Genomic DNA, 21508 nt, shown 5'->3' with positions numbered 1-21508 from the left:
AGACCTCTTACTGCTTCACTCCTCTGTATATATACTGTTCCTTCTACCCAGACTGTTGTCTCTAGTTTGTCCAGCTGACAAACTTATAGTCATCCTTCAAACTCCCTGCAAGTGTATTCTCCTGTGAATCCCCCAGAGACAGATATAAGTGTTCTGTCCTCCACAATGCCACTGTTCCCCTTCTCCATTGTGTGTGGCTACTGCTAAAACAGACTGCAATTATCTGTTTATACACCTATTTAACCTCAAGATTGACAGTCGCTCAAGGACAGAAATCATGCATTTTCATCTACTTCCTTGTCCCTAAAGCAGAATCCAGTATTATACAGTTAGGGTTCATTACTTTAAAATAACCTAATTAATATAAACCAATAAATTAGAAACATGTTAAATTTCTCCAGAGACCACTAACATGTATTTATTCTACTTTAACAAACAGGCTGTCCTGTAACTCTAATTTTTAGACAGACAGTATAGTAGCTGTTTTCTGACAACCTGCATTTTAAACTAAACACAATGTACAAAACACTGTGATGGGCAGTGTGTAAATTAAAGAATCAGGATCCCAACTTGTGGTCAAGATGGAGGAGTGAGTAGATATACTTCACCTACTTCTGCAACCATAGAAAAAATTACAGCCATATCTTAAAACTAATAACACCCAGAACTGTCAGAATTTCAAGCTGTATGTAGGTCTGACAACCAAGGATTTAAAGAAGACATTCATCTAGACGGGTAGGAGGGGTGGAGTTGCAGAGACGTGCAGAGAGGCTGTGTGCTGTGAAAAGGTGGTGGCAGAAGGGGCTGGAGGGATATCTTGAGAGTGAGTGATCCCAGCCCCAGGCCAGATTGCATAGCCCATGGTTCCAGCACCAGCTGTTACCTCTGTCTATAAAAACCAGTGGGGGCTGGGGTGGAGAAAGAAATTCCTGGATTTTTGCCACTTAAAGGGCCAGCACAGCCACCCACTCCGGTATTCACTGCTGGGCCCAGCAGTTAGAAGGGCGTGAAGTGACTAGAAACAGGGACAGTGTCAGGCGAACCTCCAGAAGCCAGGGGGAAACCCTGTCCCCTCTCCATGCCCTTGCCCAACAGCCACAAAGCAGTGAGGCTGGTTGCCGTGCCCTGGGAATTACCTAAGGCTCTGCCTCACACAATTTACAGGTGTCTTTTCTACATAGGCCACACTACTAAGACAGGGAGTAAAAGCAGCTCTACCTAATACACAGAAACAAACACAGGGAGGCTGCCCAAATGAGGAGACAAAGAAATGTGGCCCAAATCGAAGAACAGAACAAAACCTCAAAAAAGAACTAAATGAAACGGAGAGAGCCGACCTATCAGAGGCAGATTTCAAAACACTGGTTATCAGGATGCTCAGAGAACTTATACAGTATGGCAAGAAATGAAGGTTACACTGAGTGAAATAAAGAGTTATCTACAAGAAACCAACAAAGGAAGGAAGGAAGCCAAGATTCAAACCAATGATTTGAAACATAAGGAAGATATAAGCAGTCAACCAGAATAGAATGAAGAAACAAGAATTGAAAAAAATGGGGAGAGAAGAAGACTCTGGGACATCTCCAACAGAGCCAACATCCAAATCACAGGAATGCCAAAGAAGAAGAGGAAGAGCAAAAAATTGAATGCTTACTTGAAAAAGAAAACTTCCCTAATTTGGTGAAGGAAATAGACATACATGTCCAGGAAGCACAGAGAGTCCCAAACAAGTTGGACCTAAAGAGGACCACACCAAGATGCATCATAATTAAAATGCCAAGGTTAAAGATAAAAAGAGACTCTTAAAAGTAGCAAGAGAAAAGTAGAGTTACCTACAAAGGAGTTGCTATAAGATTACCTGCGGATTCCTCAAAAGAAACCTTTGCAGGCAAGAAGCGACTGGCAAGAAGTATTCAAAGTGAAGAAAAACAAGGATCTACAACCAAGATTACTCTATTCAGCAAAGCTATCATTTAGAACAGAAGGGCAGATAAAGTGCTTCCTAGACAAGGTAAAGCTAAAGGAGTTCATCACTACCAAGCCATTATTACACAAAATATTAAAGGGACTTATTTAAGAAAAAGTAAATCAAAACCATAAGCATTAAAAAGGCAATAAATTCACATCAACAACTGAATCTAAACAAAACAAAACAAAATTAACTAAGCAAACAACCAGAACAGGAATAGAAGCATAGGTATGGGAGATCATTTGGGGGGTTATCAGCTGGGAGGGGGAAGGGAAAGAATGGGGGAAATGGTGCAGGAATTAAAAGCATAATTGGTAGGTACAAAACAGACAGGGTTATGTTAAGAATATATAGGAAATGGAGAAGCTAAAGAACTTACATACACGACCCATTGACATGAACTAAGGGGGCAGATTGATGGAGGGAAAGGGAGAAAAATTCGGACAACTGTAGTAGCATAATCAATAAAATATACTTTAATAAAATCAGGGTCCCCATCTCACTGGGGATCACAACAGAGTGGAAAACAGACACATTTAGAATTGTTTCGACATGTTGTCCAGCAAATACAATAATAGAAATGCAAAGTACTCTGGAAACTACAAAATGGAAGGGCTAGTTATGATTAAAGACTGGGGAAAAAATTGACAGATAACATTTAAGCTGGGCCTTGATAAATGGATAGTGCATTTATCAAGTACATTTATAAAAGTACATTCTCGGCCAGGGAACAAATATGAGCAAAAACATTCAAAAGTGTAAGATAGCAAATGCGTATTATACATTTAAAAGCTTCTTACTATTACAGATACCAAGCATTCAGAAAGAAAATGCTGTGGAAAGTTCAATCACAAATATTATAAAAGCCTCAAAGAAAACAAATGTATTGCATTATACTCTTCCTAAGCTAGTAAGTATTCTTGGGAACATCATCAGTTGCTATCAGCATATGTGGGTATTTACTGATTGACAAAGGGGAATATCAATAATTAAAAGATAACTTTGCCCTGGCTTATGTGGCTCATTGGATTGAATATCAGCCTGCACCAGTTTGATTCCCAGTCAGGGCACATGCCTGGGTGGCAGGAGAGGTTGAGTGTGTGTGAAAGGCAAAAGACGATCTATCTCTTGCACATCAATGTTTCTTTCCTTCTTTCTCCCTCACTGCTTGCCCTCTTAAAAAAAAATAAATTTTTTTTATTTCATACACTAACCATAGTAGGTTAATTTTTCCTTTATTCTAAATAAATTGTAACATAGTAGAAAAAATATATGAAATAATATCAATAGTAGCCCCTGACACCTAGTCAGTGCCATATACTCTGAAAGTGCTTTCATATGTACTTATTTAATCCTCACAATGACCCAATGAGATAGGCATGATTATTAGCCCTGTTTTATAGATGAGAAACTCAGTCACAGAAAGGTGAAATACATTGACAGGTGACAAAATTAAACGGCAGAGCTAGATTCAGACCTTGCAGTCTGACTCTAGAGTCTGAGATCTTAACCAGTCTTTGTGTGTACACACACACACAGTCTCTCTCTCTCTCTCTAATGTTAATTTAAAGAACAGTGTACATAAAATGTTGTGCTTGGAAAAGCCACACATTTTCTGTATTATACGACACTGAGTTAAATTTTTTAATTAGGTAAAATACACATAACATGGAAATTACCATCTTAACCATTTTTAAGTGCAGAGTCCAGTAGGGCTAAGTGCATTCACATTGTAATGCAACCAATTGCCAGAACTCATCAATGCCTGGAAATCATTCTATTTAGTTAACATACTATAATTATATTTTCATCACATTTCTTTTGATTCTCAAAGTTGAATATGTGCTAACTTTTTCTACTTCTTGTGTAAAATGTTCATATTGATAATTAAGTATATAAATTTTAGTCACATAACAGATTTTAATATTTGACATTATTCTTTTTAAACATATTAGTTATTATCTTGATCATTTTTGTTTTGTTAAAGTATACTTTTTATAGAATTTGGATTTCCAAACGATCTGTAGATACTTCATTAATTTTTATAATTGGAGCCTGCTTAAAGCAGGATACTATTTTATGTAGAAAAAAGTAAACCACCATGTTGATTAAAAGTAATATCAAATTTAAACACTGGGCAAGACTAAACTTGAATGTCTTAAGATTGAAGTGGACATGGATAATAAAACTATAAAAAGACACCAATGATTACTATAAAAACTGGGGTAATGATTATTTTTGAGAGGAGGAAAAGTCATAATTAGATGCACCCATGGAGGAGCCTGCTGGGATAGCTGTCCAAAGTTTTATTTTTTGACCTGGATGGTAGTTATAAGGGTGTTAGCTTTATAATAATTAAGATATGTATTTCTTTTGTGTAGATTTTTATATCTGAATTTTATTTTACTATAAAAAGGTTAAAAGACTAGGTTAATTCCATTCTTTGAGTAGTTTGAAATATTAAAATTTCCTCTAATAAAGAGAATGCACAAATGACCAAAACTTATACTGTTACATAATCAAAACAAATGTTCATAGAAAAATTAAAAATATTACTTCCAAAGCATTTTAATAATGCTCTAAAACTATGTATTCTATAACAAGGTATTTTTAAGCAAATAATCTGAAATATAATTAAGAAACAATAGGTAAAATATCTGGGTAATGAATTAAGAGAAAACACACATTATGCTAAATGATTTTTATAAGGACTAATAAATGAAAAATCCATGTATAACCTTAAAATTAAGATTAAGCTTCTTTACATTTAATAAACACAAGGTCACAGAGTACAACTTTTTGAAAATGAAAACCAAAATTAAACTTCAACTATTAAAAACATTATGAACAAACATCACAAACAGATCCCGAGAGTTTGGGGGAAAGTACTAACCAGTTACTGCCAGCAGCTGTGAAACTCTCACCTCCATTTCCTCCCGATGAGACCTATCTCTATCTTCAAATTCACGCGTCCTTCTCCGAGCCTCTTCGAAGGCCTGTTGTGCTAATGCATCCTCCTGCTAGCAGAATACAAGAAATAGGTATTTTAATTTTGATTTACAATTTTTTTTTTTTTTGTATTTTAAATGTATTTATTTTTGGAAGGAAATAACAGCAGAGTATTTCTTAAAACATCAAAACTATAAAAAAAATGTCAGAGCTCCTTTAAAAGGAAAACTTCAGTATCTTCATATCTTATATCACACCTTGAAAACGGTAATCATGTTTAATTATATTCTAAAAACTGAAAATGCTCTTCCCGCCCAGGCCTGTGTGGCTCAGTGGATTAAGTGCAGGCCTGCGAACCCAAAGGTTGCCAGTTCAATTCCCAGTCAGGGCACATGCCTGGGTTGCAGGCTAGGTCCCCATTTGGGGGTGTGTGAGAGGCAACCACACATTGATGTTTCTCTCCCTCTCTTTCTCCCTCCCTTCCCCTCTCTCTAAAAATAAATAAAATATTTTTAAAAGAAAATGCTCTTCCCTTTTCTTTCCCTACCTCATCCTATTCACCAAAATAAAATCATGATCAAGTCAATATTTAAATCATAGAAGTACAATAAAAAAATCTGATATGTACATCTTTAATTTGGGATAAGACAGCCCAGGCCCTCTAATTATAACACTAATCCCAGAAATACAAAAGAATATTAACAGAACTGATTATACAAATATTAGAAACTTCTAGGCAACAAAAATTAAATTCCAAGGGATATTACCAAGAAAAAATACTTTTAACATATGACAGATCTACACTGCACATGAGGAAATCCACTGTCTAAAAAGGCAATCTATTTAACTTTTCTCCTATCTAACAGGGTAACCTATTAAGCCTTTCTCCTTTACCCTTCTTTATTTAGTCTCATTTAGTGGCACCACTTATTCAATTTTGCCAGAAATCAGAGCCACCTTTGAGTCTTCACTTTACTGTCTCTGCAGAGCCAATCAACAACCAAGTCCTAGCCATCAAACCTCCTAAATGTTTTTGGAATTTTTAGTCTCCTTTTTATTCCTACTAACCTTTTCCTAATTCAGACTTCTTTGACCGCTTACCTAAATCACTGCAAACATCTCTTAAAGAGTGTCTTCCTGCTTCCACACTCTGATCACAATACCTTTCAAAAGGCTCCGTATCTATAGCACAGGATGCTTAACTTTGAAGTCACACCCTCCTGAATACTAGGATTTTTGATGGTAAAACTCAAGAAACTAACAGATCAAAGACAATACCAAAAAAGTAATCAATATTCACCTCCCTAGATTCATAGTAACAAGAGGTGGCCAGATAACTTAGTTCTTAATCAATGAGACAGAAGGATAAGAAAACCTAATGAGGCTTCTAAAAAGTCATTTAAGGGGCATTTCCCCTTTCTTGCTTCCTTGGGAAATGATGCGATGCTCAGATAGAGCAGCCAGCTTGCGAACATAACAATGAGGATGTAGTCACACAATTGACCTAGTACAGCAGGAAGATGAAAAGACCTAGAGGCCTTGACAATATAATTAAGTGCTATACCAGGTCTGGACCATGCACTGCTGAAGATCTTGTTCTGTGTGATAAATCCTCTGTCACCGATTATAGAGTTAATTCTTACAAGTTCCACTGACACAATGTCTATAATTTAAAATCAAAAGATATGATCAAATTTTCATTTTTATGATGCATTTACAAGCTTTATCTCTCAGGGCAAGGTATTTCATTTCTCTAGGCCTCAGTAAACCAGGCATAGCCGTAATACTTCACAAGATTGTTGTGAAGGTTAAATGAGATAACTTATTTTAAAAAGTACATTACCTGACAGCATTTAACGAGTCGAAGCTATTATTTTAATTTATGAATATATAAAATTTACACATTTGACTAAACATAACTACACATACCTACTGTATTCTCAGAAAGCACTACATAAGCCAGAAGTACCTGCAAAAGAATGCCATTTCACTCTCCCAGAGAATTTCTATTATTTAGATAGGTATCAACGAGCACACATCTGCTAACAGGATACCCTTTCACTCATTCACTTTTTCATTTATTCCACAAGTATTTAGTGAGTCATTATTATGTCCAAGTCACCGTGCTAGGTGTCATGGACACAATGTGAGGGAACAAACAGTACTTTTCCTCACAATTCTGGCATAGTGAGGCAGGCAGGTGGACAATGAACAAATAATTACAAAAAGCAATGGGTAATTATCAACTGTGATTTAGTACAGTAGAGGAAAATTACATGATGAAATGAGAGCATAAAACATGAGATGTGACCTAATTCCCTAAGGAAATTATTAGCCACCAATGTGTATTCTAGTAATGGTCAGAGATTTTTATTTCATTAAAAGAAAAAGAAAGTATTATTAATAGCTGCAGTAAAATAAAAAATATCTGGTAGCCCTCTACCTTCTAATTCCAGCTTCTATCTTGGTCTCTTCTAGTGATTTGTGAAATGTATGTGCAGTAAAAAGTTTGGACTTTAATAAATGGTTAAATCTGAAAGATGTTCAGCAATTACCGGTGTTATACTGATCCTTGCCAGAGAAGGAAAACTCTGACTCCAAAAAACCTCCGCTGCCTTGCGGCATACCTCTTCAGGGGAAAGGCTAAGGGAGTAAACCCCGACAGAAAATCCGGAGCCGGAGTCCCTAAGGCGGTTTGACGTTGTAGTCAACACTGGCAACTCCTGCGGCGCACCTGAAGCCAAGCTGTATTGACTCCGTCTTTCCCTTGGACCCTTCAGCTGTGAAGAGAGGGGGGGTCTGCTGCATGGGCAACAGCAGACCCTCCATATCACCCTGCCCAGGCTCTGTAGCTTCAGCTTCACTGGAGAGGACACTCCAGCGTCATCTCAAGATGTCGATTCAACACGGGAGGAGACAGATACCGTGTCACTCCCGAGTCGGACTGCACAGCCATTCTCGGCGGTGCAGATAGACTCTTGAGAAGCTACACCATCGTCTCTCGAGACGGACAGCTGCCAACAACTGATCCTTGCCCTTTGCAACCTTAAGTTACATATTCCTTTCAAGGTCAACATAATGGGCACATGCTGATTAAACTACATTCTCACCAAATAAAATATGCTCAGATGGCCTTGGACAACTAACTCTACTAGTCTCAAGTGGTAGTGTGAAAGGTTTTCAACACTCCACTGCCTGCCAGCTATATGTTCAGTATTAGTCTATTCATGGTCTATACTACAATCTGCACAAAGCAGTCACGTGGGGCCATCATAAATGGTAGTTTGGTGAAGGTGAAATCCATGTGGGAAATAAAAGTCCAGCAGTGCTTTCATACAGCATATATAGAATATTCTGACCCTTTCTTTTTTTTTAGATTTTTATTTATTTTTAAAGTGAGGGGAAGGGAGGAAGAAAGAAAGGGAGAGAAATATCCATCGGTTCTCTGGCCCACAACCCAGGCATGTACCCTGACTGGGAATTGAACTGGCAACCTTTTGGTTAGCAGGCTGGTACTCAATCCACTAAGCCACACCAGCCAGAGCAAGAATATTCTGACCAGCCAGAGCAAGAATATTCTGACCATTCTTGCTGCAGTGATACTGTCTTTTATTTTACAGTTTGGTAATAATTACCTTTCTGCAGCAATGGATTTAAAAAATGGACGTGCATGTTTAATAAAAAATTAAGAATCAAATTCATTTCCAAGAATGTTGATGATGAATGTGTAATTTGCACAAAATAATGACCTGTAATATTCTCTATGTGGACCGGAAGTTTGACTGATCACATGAAAACCAAGAAATACATCTGCTGAAGAAGCATCAACATATACTTCAAAGACGACAATTTAACATGTGCAGATGCAAACAGTGCATTTAATTTAACATCATTCTGTAGAATTTAACTTCATTTAAAGAAAATGACTCTTCTTAATTAATTTCACTCACATTCTCAAGCACATACAAAAAAGCAAAGCTGTTTATAGGTTGGCTTCAATAACATAAAAAAATTGCAAAAAGCAAAAGAACACCAGTTTTACATCAGTGTCATTAAGTACTTCAAATCAAAATCTGTAAATTCCAGCAATGGTTCAATTTTTCTAAGCTAATCACAGAATCAAAATACAGGCATTCCTCATTAATTTTGCTTCACTTTATTGCGTTTTGTACAAGCTGAAGGTTTGTGGCAACCCTGTCACAGAAGATTACAACTCACTAAAGGCTCAGATAATGGTTAGCAATTTTATAAGCAATAAAGTATTTAAGAACTAAGGTATGTACGTTGCTCTTTAGACATGCTATTGCACACTTAAGTACTAGACTATACAGTGTAAATACAACTTTTATATGCACTAGGAATTTAAAAATTAGTGTGACTTGCTTTACTCCAATAGTTGCTATATTGCAGTGGTATGGAAACAAACCCACAATATCTCCAACATATGCCTGTAAAACTTTTGAAAGGTCATTATATTAAAGGTAAAACATCTTTCTGTGACTGCCAAAGTAAATTAATTGAGAGTATAACAATGAAGGTAAGATTATTGGCTCATATTGGCAACACAAAAAAATATTGGTAGAGCATACATTGTGTAAAAAAATAACATTCGCAGTGAATTTTTTAAAACTATGAAATAAAAATTTAGTAGGAATTGTGATACACATAATTCATAACTGTTATCCAATTTAGAAGTTATAGTTACATAAATTACAAATATAAATATTTATATACCCATAGTTAAAGTAACCAGACTAAAATTTTTGTGACAACATTAATGCTGAATACAGGAAAAAATTCATCACAGTCCTGGCTGGTGAGACTCAGTGGATTGATAGCCGGCCTGAGAACCAAACAGTCACCAGTTCGATTCCCAGTCAGGGCACATGCCTGGGTTGTGGGCCAGGTCCTCAGATGGGAGCATGTGAGAGGCAACCACACATCGATGTTTCTTTCCCTCTCTCCCTCCCTTCCACTCTAAAAAAATAAAGAAAAAGAAAAATTCATCACAGTCGTATAAATACACATTTTTTAAAAGATTTTTTTTCCCAATTTTTATTTGTTTGTTTATTTATTTTTTTTAGAGAGAGGGGAAAGGAGAAAAAGAGAGAGAGAAACATCACTGTGTGGTTGCCTCTCACATGCCCCCAACTGGGGACCTGACGTGAAACCTTAGTCATGTGCCCTGACTGGGAATCGAACCAGCAACACTTGGTTCGCAGGCTGACGCCATACACTTTTGATTTTAGAAAATTTGAACCTTTCAAAAAACTACTTTGAGATCAGCCTAGTAGTGCCTATAATGGTAATGACATTGTTTTCTTTTTTTTTTGTAAATTAGTCTTTATTATTTCCTATTGCTCAAAATTAGTTGGAATACTCTGAATAAAGTATTCAATGATAAAGTGCCAAAACTTTCAGTTTTTCAAATTTTTAGAATTGCAATTATTGAAAACTTGAAAACTATCCCTATACAGAAAATAAGTTAAAAGATGAAAATACAATCAGCAAATATGATTTAATTTTGAGTTTATATCATTGTACTCAGAAATACCTTCATTTGTGGACAATTTTTTATTAATGATTTTATTTATTTATTTTTAGAGAGAGGGGAAGGGAGGGAGGAAGAGGGGGAGAGAAACATCAATGTGTGGTTGCCTCTCACATGCCCCAACTGAGGACCTGGCCTGCAACCCAGGCATGTGCCCTGACTAGGAATTGATCTGGCAACCCTTCTGTTAGCAGGCCAACACTCAATCCACTGAGCCACACCAGCCAGGACTGTGGGAAACTTTTAAAATATTTTATTGAAGTATATTATATAGTCATACTTTGCATAATGATGGGGGCACTGCTGTTGGGCTATTTTGGTGTGTGAACATCATAGACTGTATTTACACAAATCTAGATGGTATAGGCTACTACACACCTAGGCTATATGTAGAGCCTATTGCTCCTAGACTACAAACCTGTACAGCATGTTACTGTACTGAATACTATACCGTGACTGCAACACAACAAGTATTTGTGTATCTAAACACAGAAAAGGTACAGTAATAACATACAAAAGAAAAAAATGGTACACATGTCTAGGGCACTTACCATACATGGAGCTTGCAGGACTGGAAGTTGCTCTGGGTAAGTCAGTGAGTGAGTGGGGAATGTGAAGGCCTAGGACATTACTGTGCACTACTGTAGAATTTAGTGTACACTTAGGTACACTAAATTTATAAAACATTTTTTCTTCAATTATAAATTAAACTTAGCTTACTGTTTTACTTTATAAACTTCGATTTTTAAAACCTTTTTTGACTTATAATAATATAACTTAAAACATAAACACGTACAGTTATACCAAAATATTTTCCTCATATCCTCATTCTAGCTTTATTTTAAATTTATTTAATTTTTAATTTAAAAAATTTTGTTATTAAAAACAACACACATTCTAATGCCTAGCTCTACACAGGATTAGGAACATCGATAACAGTCTTCTACCTCCCTATCTTGTCCCACTGGAAGGTCATCAGGGGCAGTAACTTGCATGGATTTATCTCTTATAACAATACATTCTTCTGGAAAAACCTCCTGAAGAACCTGCCTGAGGCTCTTCTTGAGGAGATGTTGCTCTTATCACAATCATGTCCATAGTAGTTTGCAGGGCTTTTTTTTTTTTTTTTTTCATCATAGATTTGCTTGTAGGGAGATAATAATGAACCAGGAACATTCCTCTCTATTAATGAAAACCGTTCTGTGTTGGGGGTCCATGTTTTCAAACTTTTTAAAGAGCTTTTTGAGGTCTGCAGCTGCTTCTGCTAAACTCTTCGTTGTGAATTTTCTTTGGGTTCTTCTCCTTTTTCTTCTGCAGTTTCCTTTTATCTGGCCTCTTCTTCAGCTATACGTTGCTGTTAGATCCAACAACTCATTAGTCAATTCCTCAGGAACCGCTCTAAAAACTCCTCAATGTCATCCTTACCCACACCTACGTTAAAGTTGTTTGCCATCTCAAACATGCTTTGTTGATTTTTGGAACCCCCTCAGCCTTGGCAAATCCTTTGAAGTCACGAATGAACCCCCTGAGTGTCTTCTTCCAGATGCCATTCATAAACTCCTTGGTGACATCACCCCAAGCTCAAGCAAGGTTCTTCATACAGTCATTCATGCTGTAATCCTTCCAGAATTTCATCAGCATCTTCTCAGTTGTAGCAGCAGCCTGGGCAAAGGTTCTCTGTAGGCAGTAGGCCTTAAAAGCTGCTCTAACTCCTTGATCTACTGGTTGGACCAAAGAGGTGGTGTTGGAGGGAGAAACACCACTCTGATATTTAGATGAAGATCACCAATAAAAGGAGTTTGTCCATCCTTGACCGGTGTAGCTCAGTTGGTTGGAGGTCATCCCACAAAGCAAAAAGTATCGCCCTGGCTGGTGTGGCTCAGTGAATTGAGTGCTGGCTTGTGAAGCAGAAGGTTGCTGGTTCAATTCTCAGTCAGGGCACATGCCTGGGTTGTAGGCCAGGTCCCCAGTTGGTGTCTGAGAGGCAAACACACATTGATGTTTTTCTCCCTCCCTTCCCCTCTTTCTAAAAATAAATAAAGTCTTTAAAAAAAGTTTCTAGTTTGATTCCTGGTCAGGGCACATGCCTGGGTTGCAGGTTTGGTCCTATCAGACCATGCATAAGAGGCAACCAGTTTCTCTCTCACATCGATGTTTCTCTCCCTCTTTCTCCCTCCCTTCCCTCTCTCTAAAAATAAATAAACAAAATCTTTTTTAAAAAAGGGATTCCAGAAACATTAGCAACAATAAGCAGAATCTTGAAAGGTATTTTAAACTCTAAATAGCACTCAGTTCATTGTCATACCAATTCAGGAGGGCATGTTGAAAAAGGAGCTGGGTCATCCATGACTTCTTATTGCTCCTATAGTATACTGTCAGTGTGTGCTTACTGGTAGTTTGAAGGCCCTGGGATTCTCTGTGCCAGATCACAAAGGGTTTTCATGTGTAGCCTGCAACTTTTTCCCCAAGCAAGACTATTAGTTATCTTCTCCTTAAGAGCCTTAAAGCCTGCCAATGGCTTGGCCTCCTTATGGATGAGAGGTGTCCAGAATAGGGAGGTTTCATACATATTGAATATTTGCTCTAGCAAGTAATTTCTTCCCCAATCAGCTTATCTAGAGTTCTGAAGTTCTTCAGCTGCCTTCACATCAGCACTCAAAGACCCACTACTCACTTTCACATTATATAATGAATAACGATTCTTGAATCATTTAAACCACAAAGAGTTAGCAGTAAATTCAACATTGTAGTCAGGTTCAGTCTTTTCGTTCAAAATTGCAAACTTTTTGCTTTGGTTGTGATTGCCATGGTGCTGAGAGGCATATGCTTCTATGTCTGGTCTTTATTCCAGGTCATTAAAAGGTTCTCCACATCTGAAGTAGGCCCTTCTCAAATTAAAAAACAAAAATTTTTTTTTCTTGTATTGATTTCAGACAGGGGGGAAGGGAGGGAGAAAGAGAGGAAGAAAAACACTGATGTGAGAAATATTGATTGGCTGCTTCCTGAACACACCCTGACTGGGGACTAAACCTGCAATCTGGGCATGTGCTCTGCCTAGGAATCAACCTTTCGGTTTGCGGGACAACATCCAACCAACCTGGGCCACACCAGCCAGGACTCTTCTCAAATTTTTGTTAGTCCTATTGCCATCAATGAAGCAGATCCTTTAACAGCTTCTGTCACTTTGTTTTTGTTCTTCAAGATCACAGCTATGGTGAGATGAAACATGCCTGATTGGTAAGCAATAACCATCAATGATTTTCTACCTTAACCACTTTTAAGTTCATTTTCAGGTCAGAGACTTGACGTGGCCTCTTACTGGTAACATTAGCGGTAGATTTTGTATGCTTAGGGGCCAGATGTGAACAAACTCCATTAAATCAAGTACAAGAGAAAATGATGCAAGCAAGAGAGACAGTAAACATGAGATATATAAGGCTGATGACTGCATAACATGGGGTACTGTTTTACAGCAAACTGTTTTAGTAAGTAGGAAAAAATACTCTAAAATAACAATAAAAAGTATAATAAATATATAAACCCATAACAAATTGTTCATCATTATCAAGTATTATGTACTATACAGAAATGTATGTGTCATACTTTTATATGATTGGCAGCACAGTAGGTTTGTTTATACCAGCATCACCACAAACATAAGGAATGTGTTGTGCTATGATGTTTTTCTTTAATATAAATTTTTAAAGACTGTATTTGTTTATTTTTTAGAGAGAGGAAGGGAGGGAGAGAGACACCTATGTGTGAGGGAAAAACATTGACTAGCTGCCTCTCCCATGTCCCCAATTGGGGACCTGGCCAGCAACCCAGGAAATGTGCCCTGACCAGGGAACTGAACCAGCGATCCTTTGATTCTCAGGCTGGTGCTCAGTCCACTGAGCCACACCAGCCACGGCAACTATGATGTTTTAAGATGGCTACCCCATTATTAGGTGATAGGAATTTTTCAGCTCCATTATAATTGTATGGGACCACTGTAGTACATTCAGTCCTTCATTAACCTAATTGTTATGCAGCACATGACTGCCCATACAAAGAAGCACACACAGCTTAAGGCTCTGTTGTCCAATATGGTAGCCACTAGTTACGTGTGACTACTGCATACCTGGAATGTGGCTAGTCTGAATCTGTAAGGGGAAAATACACTAGTCTAAGTGGATTTCAGATACTTACTGCCAAAAAAATGTTAAATATTCCTAATTTTATACTGATCGTAAATTCCTATGATAATATTTTATATATATTGGGTTAAATAAAATACAAAATCAATTACCATTGTTTCTTTTTACCTTTTTAAATGTAGCCTCTAGAAAATTTTAAATTATATTATGTCTCGCATTTGAATTCTACTGGACAGCACTGTCCTAAAATATAGCTCGATGAATTTTCACAAACTGAATGTTCCATATAACTAGATTCCATTAAAAAAAAAAAAAAAGGAAAAAAAAGAACAGTACCATCATCTCAAAAGACTCCTTCTGCTCCATTCCAATAACTAGCCTGCTTTCCCAAGGATAAACCATTATCTTTACTTCTATTATTAGTTTTGCCCATCTGTGTAAATTTATATAAATGGATTCATACAGCATGTGCTTTTTGGTACACTTAATATATTTGTGAAATTCATCCATATTGATATGCTAGTTCTAGCTTTTCATTCTCATTGTATTTCTTTGTGTGAACATGCAAATTATCCATTCTGTTAATGAGCATTTGGGCGGTTTACCGTTTCTGGCTTAAGCCACTATACAAATGCCCTAGTACATAGCTTTTTTCTCCCCCCTAGTACATAGCTTTTAATGAATGTATGAAATCATTCCTGTTGCATACCATGCCTTAAGAGTAGAACTGCTGGATCACAGCTATACATATAGGGGTGGACAAAATTGAATTTACAGTTGTAAGTACGCAAAACAGTTTATTCTTGTATTATTTATTAATTCTTGTATTATTCATTTGTATTACAAATGTAAACCTACTTTCTACTTTTGCCCCAGACCCCCATATGTGGTTTTAGTATTTATTGCTAGTTTTCCAAATATTCAACCAACACACAAATTACTGCTCCACATCCTTGCCAATGTTTGTCAAAGGTACTCTGACAAAGACAATACCTATGAAAATATTTCAGCTGAAATATTTACACAATTTAATTTTTTTTAATGGAATTATATCTTCTGTTTATGTCTTAGCTTACTTGGTACCTTTATGTCTTAGCTTACTTGGTACCTCAGTATCTGTTAGAGAATTCTGTCCTTACATGGCAGAGAGAGAATTAGTAAGATCTCTTACTGGGACACTAATCTTATCACATGAGGGCCCTACTCTTATTACTTTATTTAACCTTAATTACCCCCATAAAGGCCCTATTTCCAAATATAGTCACATTGCAGGTTGGAGCTTCAATGTATGAGTTTGGTGGAACACAAAAATTTATAACAGCTGTAAGTGGCGGGGCCAGCATTCTCAATTATATGACTGTGAAGCTTCTCCTCTTAATTTCTACACTTCATCGCCCCTTTACATATTATTTTGGAATGGGAAAATCTACAGAGGAGTGCTGACTGCTAACTGGATGGCTGGGATCCCCTGCTTTGAAAGTTTTACATTATGTAAAACCTATGATTATATTAACTTACTATCACAACAGCTGGCACTTTGTAGTGACAAAGCTCAATTTGTGGACAAGGCTTAGAAAATTCTAAGTATGGAAAATGCTGTGGGTTAAACTAAATTTTTACCTATCATTTTAATAAAAGATTTCAGTTTTAGAAGTCAACTCACTCTGAAATTTTCTCATGTATAAATTCAACCTGTTGTATCAATCACTACTTTTTGTTTGTTTAGTGAATTATCTACACTAATTCTGTAGAATCTGTTTCCCCAGCAGTGTATAGCCTCTGATGTCTCTGCTTAGTTTGTTTGTTTTTTGAGCCTTGCTTTCTGGGGGTTGCCCCTGGTCAGCCAATGACTGGTAAGTTTTACTGAAAACACTTGGAGTCAACAGGTTTCCATCCTTTGTCATTGGATCTGTGTGTGGCTTAGGGGAATCTTGTCAAGGGGCATGGAGCTTATCAGTCTACCCTGTATTCAGCCAGGAATCAGCATCTTGCAAAGGCCCCCTTTGTTCTTTCCTGAACAGGTGTGGCCTTGTATATGTACACAGCCTCCTAGACCACGAGGGGTAAGTCTGATCTTAGTTGGGCCCACCTTTGGTCTCTTTTCCTAGATCTCCTTAATAAACTTCTCACTAGTTTGTCATTTTGTTGCTTCCTGCAATATTAGCTTTACTGGATTGTTTGCCAGAGACCTCTACTGTTTTTGAGAACATCCCTGGGCATGGATTTTCCCAAGCAATGCTCTAAATAAAGTCAGCTTCCTCTGATAACAGAACAGAGCTGTCAGCCCTCATGGCTGCCCTGCCTGCCAAGGGTAGAACTCAAGGGACCATAGAGTTGAGGGAAAAGATGAAGCAGCTCCTGACTAAAATCATACACTACTATTGTTGTTACTGAAATTCAGTAGCTTTGTTTGAATAAATGTCTCTTGATTTATGTCCTTTGGTTAACGTCCAGAGACCTTAAGTGTTTTTTTTATGTTTTGTTTTTTACAATTTTGTCCAGATTAAGTGTTGTTTTTTGAAGAGAGGATTTGCCAAGCTCCTCACACTGCCATTTCAGAAGTGCTGCTCCTACTTTTTATTTTGAACTGTTTTTTTCCTTACTCATAATGTCCTAAAGGTGAAGAACAGATATTAAACAGAACCATTTACTGGACTTTGAAGTAGCCCCCTGAGCAGATCAGGATAATCAAATGAAATTTAGAACCACTGAAGAAAGAAACATCTAAAACCAGGACCAGAATTTGGGTCTCACATCTTTAGAATTCCCCAATATTACTTGAACATGAACCTCTCTATACTTTCTCTTAAAGACTGGCTGAAATAGATCCCTAGGCAAAGGCAAGATTATGAGTAAATAAAGGGACCACACTCTTAAGCCGGAAGTCTCCCTACCTGGGCTCGCTCCTCATCAAACTCCAGGCAGCCCATACCATCCAGTCTCTGGAGGTCAATCCAGCCTTTCCAGATAACACAAACTCCATTCAGAATCATGGGAGCCTTCAAATATACCTAAGACATAGAAAAGAAGAATGAAAACCAATGATAAGCCATCAGACCCATGAAAAACAAGACAAAGTTACTTATGAAAACTCTGGTTTCCTTGAGCACTGGCCTGCAAACCAAAGGGTTGCCAGTGCAATTGCCAGTCAGGGCACACGCCTGGGTTGCAGGCCAGGTCCCCAGTTGGGGGCATGTAAGAGGCAACCACACATTGATGTTTCTCTCCCTCTCTTTCTTCCTCCTTTCCTTCCTCTCTCTCTGAAAGTAAGTAAATAAAATCTTTAAAAAACAAAAACAAAACACCAAAAAACAAAAAACTGTGGTTTTCTTAGGAAATAAAAAAAAATTATAAAATTAAGAATTATTAGAAAGTATATAAACTACAGCCTCTGACCATAATCTAGAAATTAAGTTAATCTGGCTTACCGGGATTTTATTTCTAGTTATAATTCTTCCAGGCCAGGCTATTTTTAAAAGGAAGTTTTACAGATTTTGTAAAAACTACAGTAAGATAATATTTGAAATAGACATTATTGCTCTTCCAGCTGAAGCTGGGAAAATCAGGTACTTTGCTTTGATATTTGAATCTTGAGCAGAAAGATATAAAGATGGAAAACAACTGCAATTCATAAGCCCCTGAAAAGAGCACACACTGCTCCTCTCTTGGATGCCTGGAGCCACCCAGGGTCAGGCTCTTTTACATACTTCCCATTAATTTTATAAGCAACCTCACAGCTTCCTGATAAGCAATGCTCCTTTATTTATTTATTTATGAATTTATTGGGCAACATTGGTTAATAAAACTACAAGGTTTCAGGTGTATAATTCTATATTGTATTGTGTGTCCACCATTCCAAATCAAGTAACGAATGCTGGGGGGATTTTTGTTTGTTTTTTTAAGATTTTATTTATTCATTTTTAGAGGGGAAGGGAGGGAAAAAGAGAGGAAGAGAAACATTAATGTGTGGTTGCCTCTTGCACGCCCCCAGCATGTGTCCTGATTGGGAATTGAACCGGTGACCCTTTGATTTGCAGGCCAGCACTCAATCCACTGAGCCACACCATCCAGGGCCGCTTTTTTTTTTTTTTCAACTTAAGTTACCCAGAGTTGATTTCTCCTGTTTTTAAGCAAAGAACCTGAACTGATATAACATTTATTTATTCATCATTCTTTTTCAAGTAAATAACCCTGGAGCAAGAGTCTCTTTAGGTATGATTCTCAAATTCAGATCACTTTCATTTTCAATCACTAAAATAATTCTCATATTGCCTGAAACTATAATTATTCTTAAGAGCAATTAAGGATCCATCAAGAAAGGAAAGGTTTTAATGCTATGATCTTGCGGTGAATATTTTATGGTGATGCAGTAAAAAATACTAAGAAGAAACTTAGTACAGTTCCTATAATCTCTCCTACCCTAACTCCATACTATACTAATAATTACTTTAAAAAAATTTATTTTAGGTTACAAAAACTTTTATTTTAGGTCTTTGCTACCTCATTTAACATGGGCTTCTAAACAAAAGTCAGCATACATTTTTTTTTTAATCATTAACTGTCTTAACACAATTTTTAAAGTCCTACAGAGGAAGCAGGACTTCAATAAATTTTCAAAACTCCAGGTTACCAAATACATCTTTATAAATAAGGCTCTTTATTTGCCTATAACAAATATTTTCTGTGAATATTAGTGCTTTTGTGAGCTTAAATCTGCATTATTTATTACCTATAATTATATAAAATCAGTAAGACAGCTTCTCATTATGAGGAAAAATCTGGAAACACTAACTTTTCCTTTATTCAGTTTCTTCAACAAAGAATCTTGGGACATTCTTGCTTCTAGAGAGGTTTAATAAGAATAATTGACTATCAATAATTATATATATGCTAGAAAAATTACGAGACACTTGGAAAATAAAACCTATAGGATTTATGCCTTTTTAATACATTATTTAAAAGTCATTCTCCTCCACCACTAAACACATCCATTTTCCTGTTAAGGACTCCAATCAACCATGCTGAACCAATTTCTACTTACATTAAGTAAAAAAGCCAAAAACATAAGGTTCCATTTCTCCACCCATTTGGACCAAGGGAAATGGTCTACAGTTATAGCTGAAACCGTTTAACCACACATTTCCTCCTGTTCTGATAAGTGCTCATTCTCTTCCACATTGTAAACTTAAAACTCCGCTAATGTATACCTATGTCAAACAAGTGACTATGAACTCATATTTGACACCTCACAAAACCTAAAAAAAAAAAAATACCCCTCTATACTGCCTATCAGTATGACTTGACTCACCACAGCTTCTAATCAAGATCTCCACCTATATTCTAATGGAGGATGGGAAGATTGCAAAACAGTAAGGAGTATACCATTTCACCTATCAATGTGCCTCATTATTTTAAATTCTCATACTAATCATAATTCTTCTAATGACAGAGAAGGGTCAACTTCATGATCAGATTCTATATTCATCAATAAGTTTATATCTTTTAGAATCAAAGATTCCATAAGTGTAGCTTATTCATATTAACTTCCACGGCCAAAAGTACTTTCCTTAAGAAATTGCTAAATTTTTTAAAAGCCCATTTATTACTTTTGGAGGGGGGGTGTAAAATGATCTTTAATTGAAATATTTTTCATATGTGCTGCCAAAGCGAGCACTATTTTGTAGCTCTTAACTAGCTGGGCATTCCAATGTACCACTGTTGATGTCAACTACGATGTCATGAAGATGGCACCCATCAACATGGCAGCCCACAGGCTAGATAGGCCCTAAGATCTCTAATGGTTCCACAGAGTCCTTTAGCTAAAGATTGGTGCTGCATCTGTTGGGCAATGTTGACAAACTCATCAAAAGTGGTAGTTCCACTGTTCCTGATTTCTTCTGGTCTCTTGATGGTTCTCTGAGGGCTCTGATGATCAAGGCAGAGAAAGAAGGTATGATCTGGACCTGTCTGTTCTGAATGCTCAGTTTCACTGTAATCCTCATTGACGCTTCCAATCATCAGTTATTTTCGTGACGGTATCACCAACCTTTTTTGGAGGCAGAGCCAGGGAGCTGATCTTGGGGACCAGGGCAGATGTGGCACCACCTTTTCCACCAGTGTACCTCAGGTACACAACTTGGATCTCATTGGGGTCGACCTTTGGTGGCACAGTGGAGGCAGTCAGTGTCAGATGAACCCAGATTTGGGACAACAGAAGAAAGTTGCACTTAAGCCTCCTCTGAGCCAAATGCCAAGAGCTATTACTTCTTTTTTTAATATATTTTATTGATTATGCTATTACAGTTGTCCCGATTTTCTTCCCCCTTTGCTCCTCTCCACCCATTACCCCATTCCATCAATTTGCCCCTGTAGTTCATGTCCATGGGTCGTGCATATAAGTTCTTTGGCTTCTCCATTTCCTATAATATTCATAACATCTTCCTATTTTGTACCTACCAATTATGCTTCTTAATCCCTGCACCTTTTTCCCCATTCTTCCTCTTCCCTGTCCCAGCTGATATCCCTCTACATGATCCCATATCCATGATTCTGTTCCTGTTCTGGTTGTTTGCTTAGTTTGTATTTTTAGATTCAGTTGTTGATAGCTGTGAATTTGTTGCCATTTTAATGTTCCTAGTTTTGATCTTCCTTTTCTTAAATAAGTCCCTTTAACAATTCATGTAGTAATGGCTTAGTGATGATGAACTTCCTTTAGCTTTACCTTGTCAGGAAGCACTTTATCTGCTTTTCCATTTTAATTGATAGCTTTGCTGGACACAGAATCTTAGTTGTAGGTCCTTGCTTTTCATCACTTTGAATACTTATTGCCAGTGCCTTCTTGCCTGCAAAGTTTCTTTTGAGAAATCAGGTGATAGCCTTATGGGAACTCACCTGTAGGTA

General features: G+C 37.1%; 1 protein-coding gene across 4 annotated transcripts in view; it reads right to left on the bottom strand.

The window, feature by feature from the left end:
- CBFB (core-binding factor subunit beta) overlaps nt 1–21508 on the bottom strand; it is a 52057-nt gene that overhangs the window by 10445 nt on the left and 20104 nt on the right. The window contains exons 4-5 of one of the 4 annotated variants that reach the window (XM_090259443.1): nt 17503–17619; nt 4894–4989 (exon numbers count right to left, since the gene is read on the bottom strand). In XM_090259443.1, the coding sequence (XP_090115569.1) occupies nt 4894–4989; nt 17503–17619 (213 nt within the window). Of the gene's footprint in view, nt 1–4862; nt 4990–9634; nt 9896–17502; nt 17620–21508 lie in introns of those variants that run through there. The other 3 variants (XM_090259445.1, XM_090259442.1, XM_090259446.1) reach the window with 3 other exon arrangements.

Source organism: Furipterus horrens, unplaced genomic scaffold, assembly GCF_987537825.1.
Source record: "Furipterus horrens unplaced genomic scaffold, mFurHor1.1.pri manual_scaffold_13, whole genome shotgun sequence".
In the NCBI taxonomy this organism is placed as follows: domain Eukaryota; kingdom Metazoa; phylum Chordata; class Mammalia; order Chiroptera; family Furipteridae; genus Furipterus; species Furipterus horrens.
The sequence above is the reverse complement of the archived record's forward strand: the minus strand, read 5'-3'. Positions and strand labels throughout refer to the sequence as shown.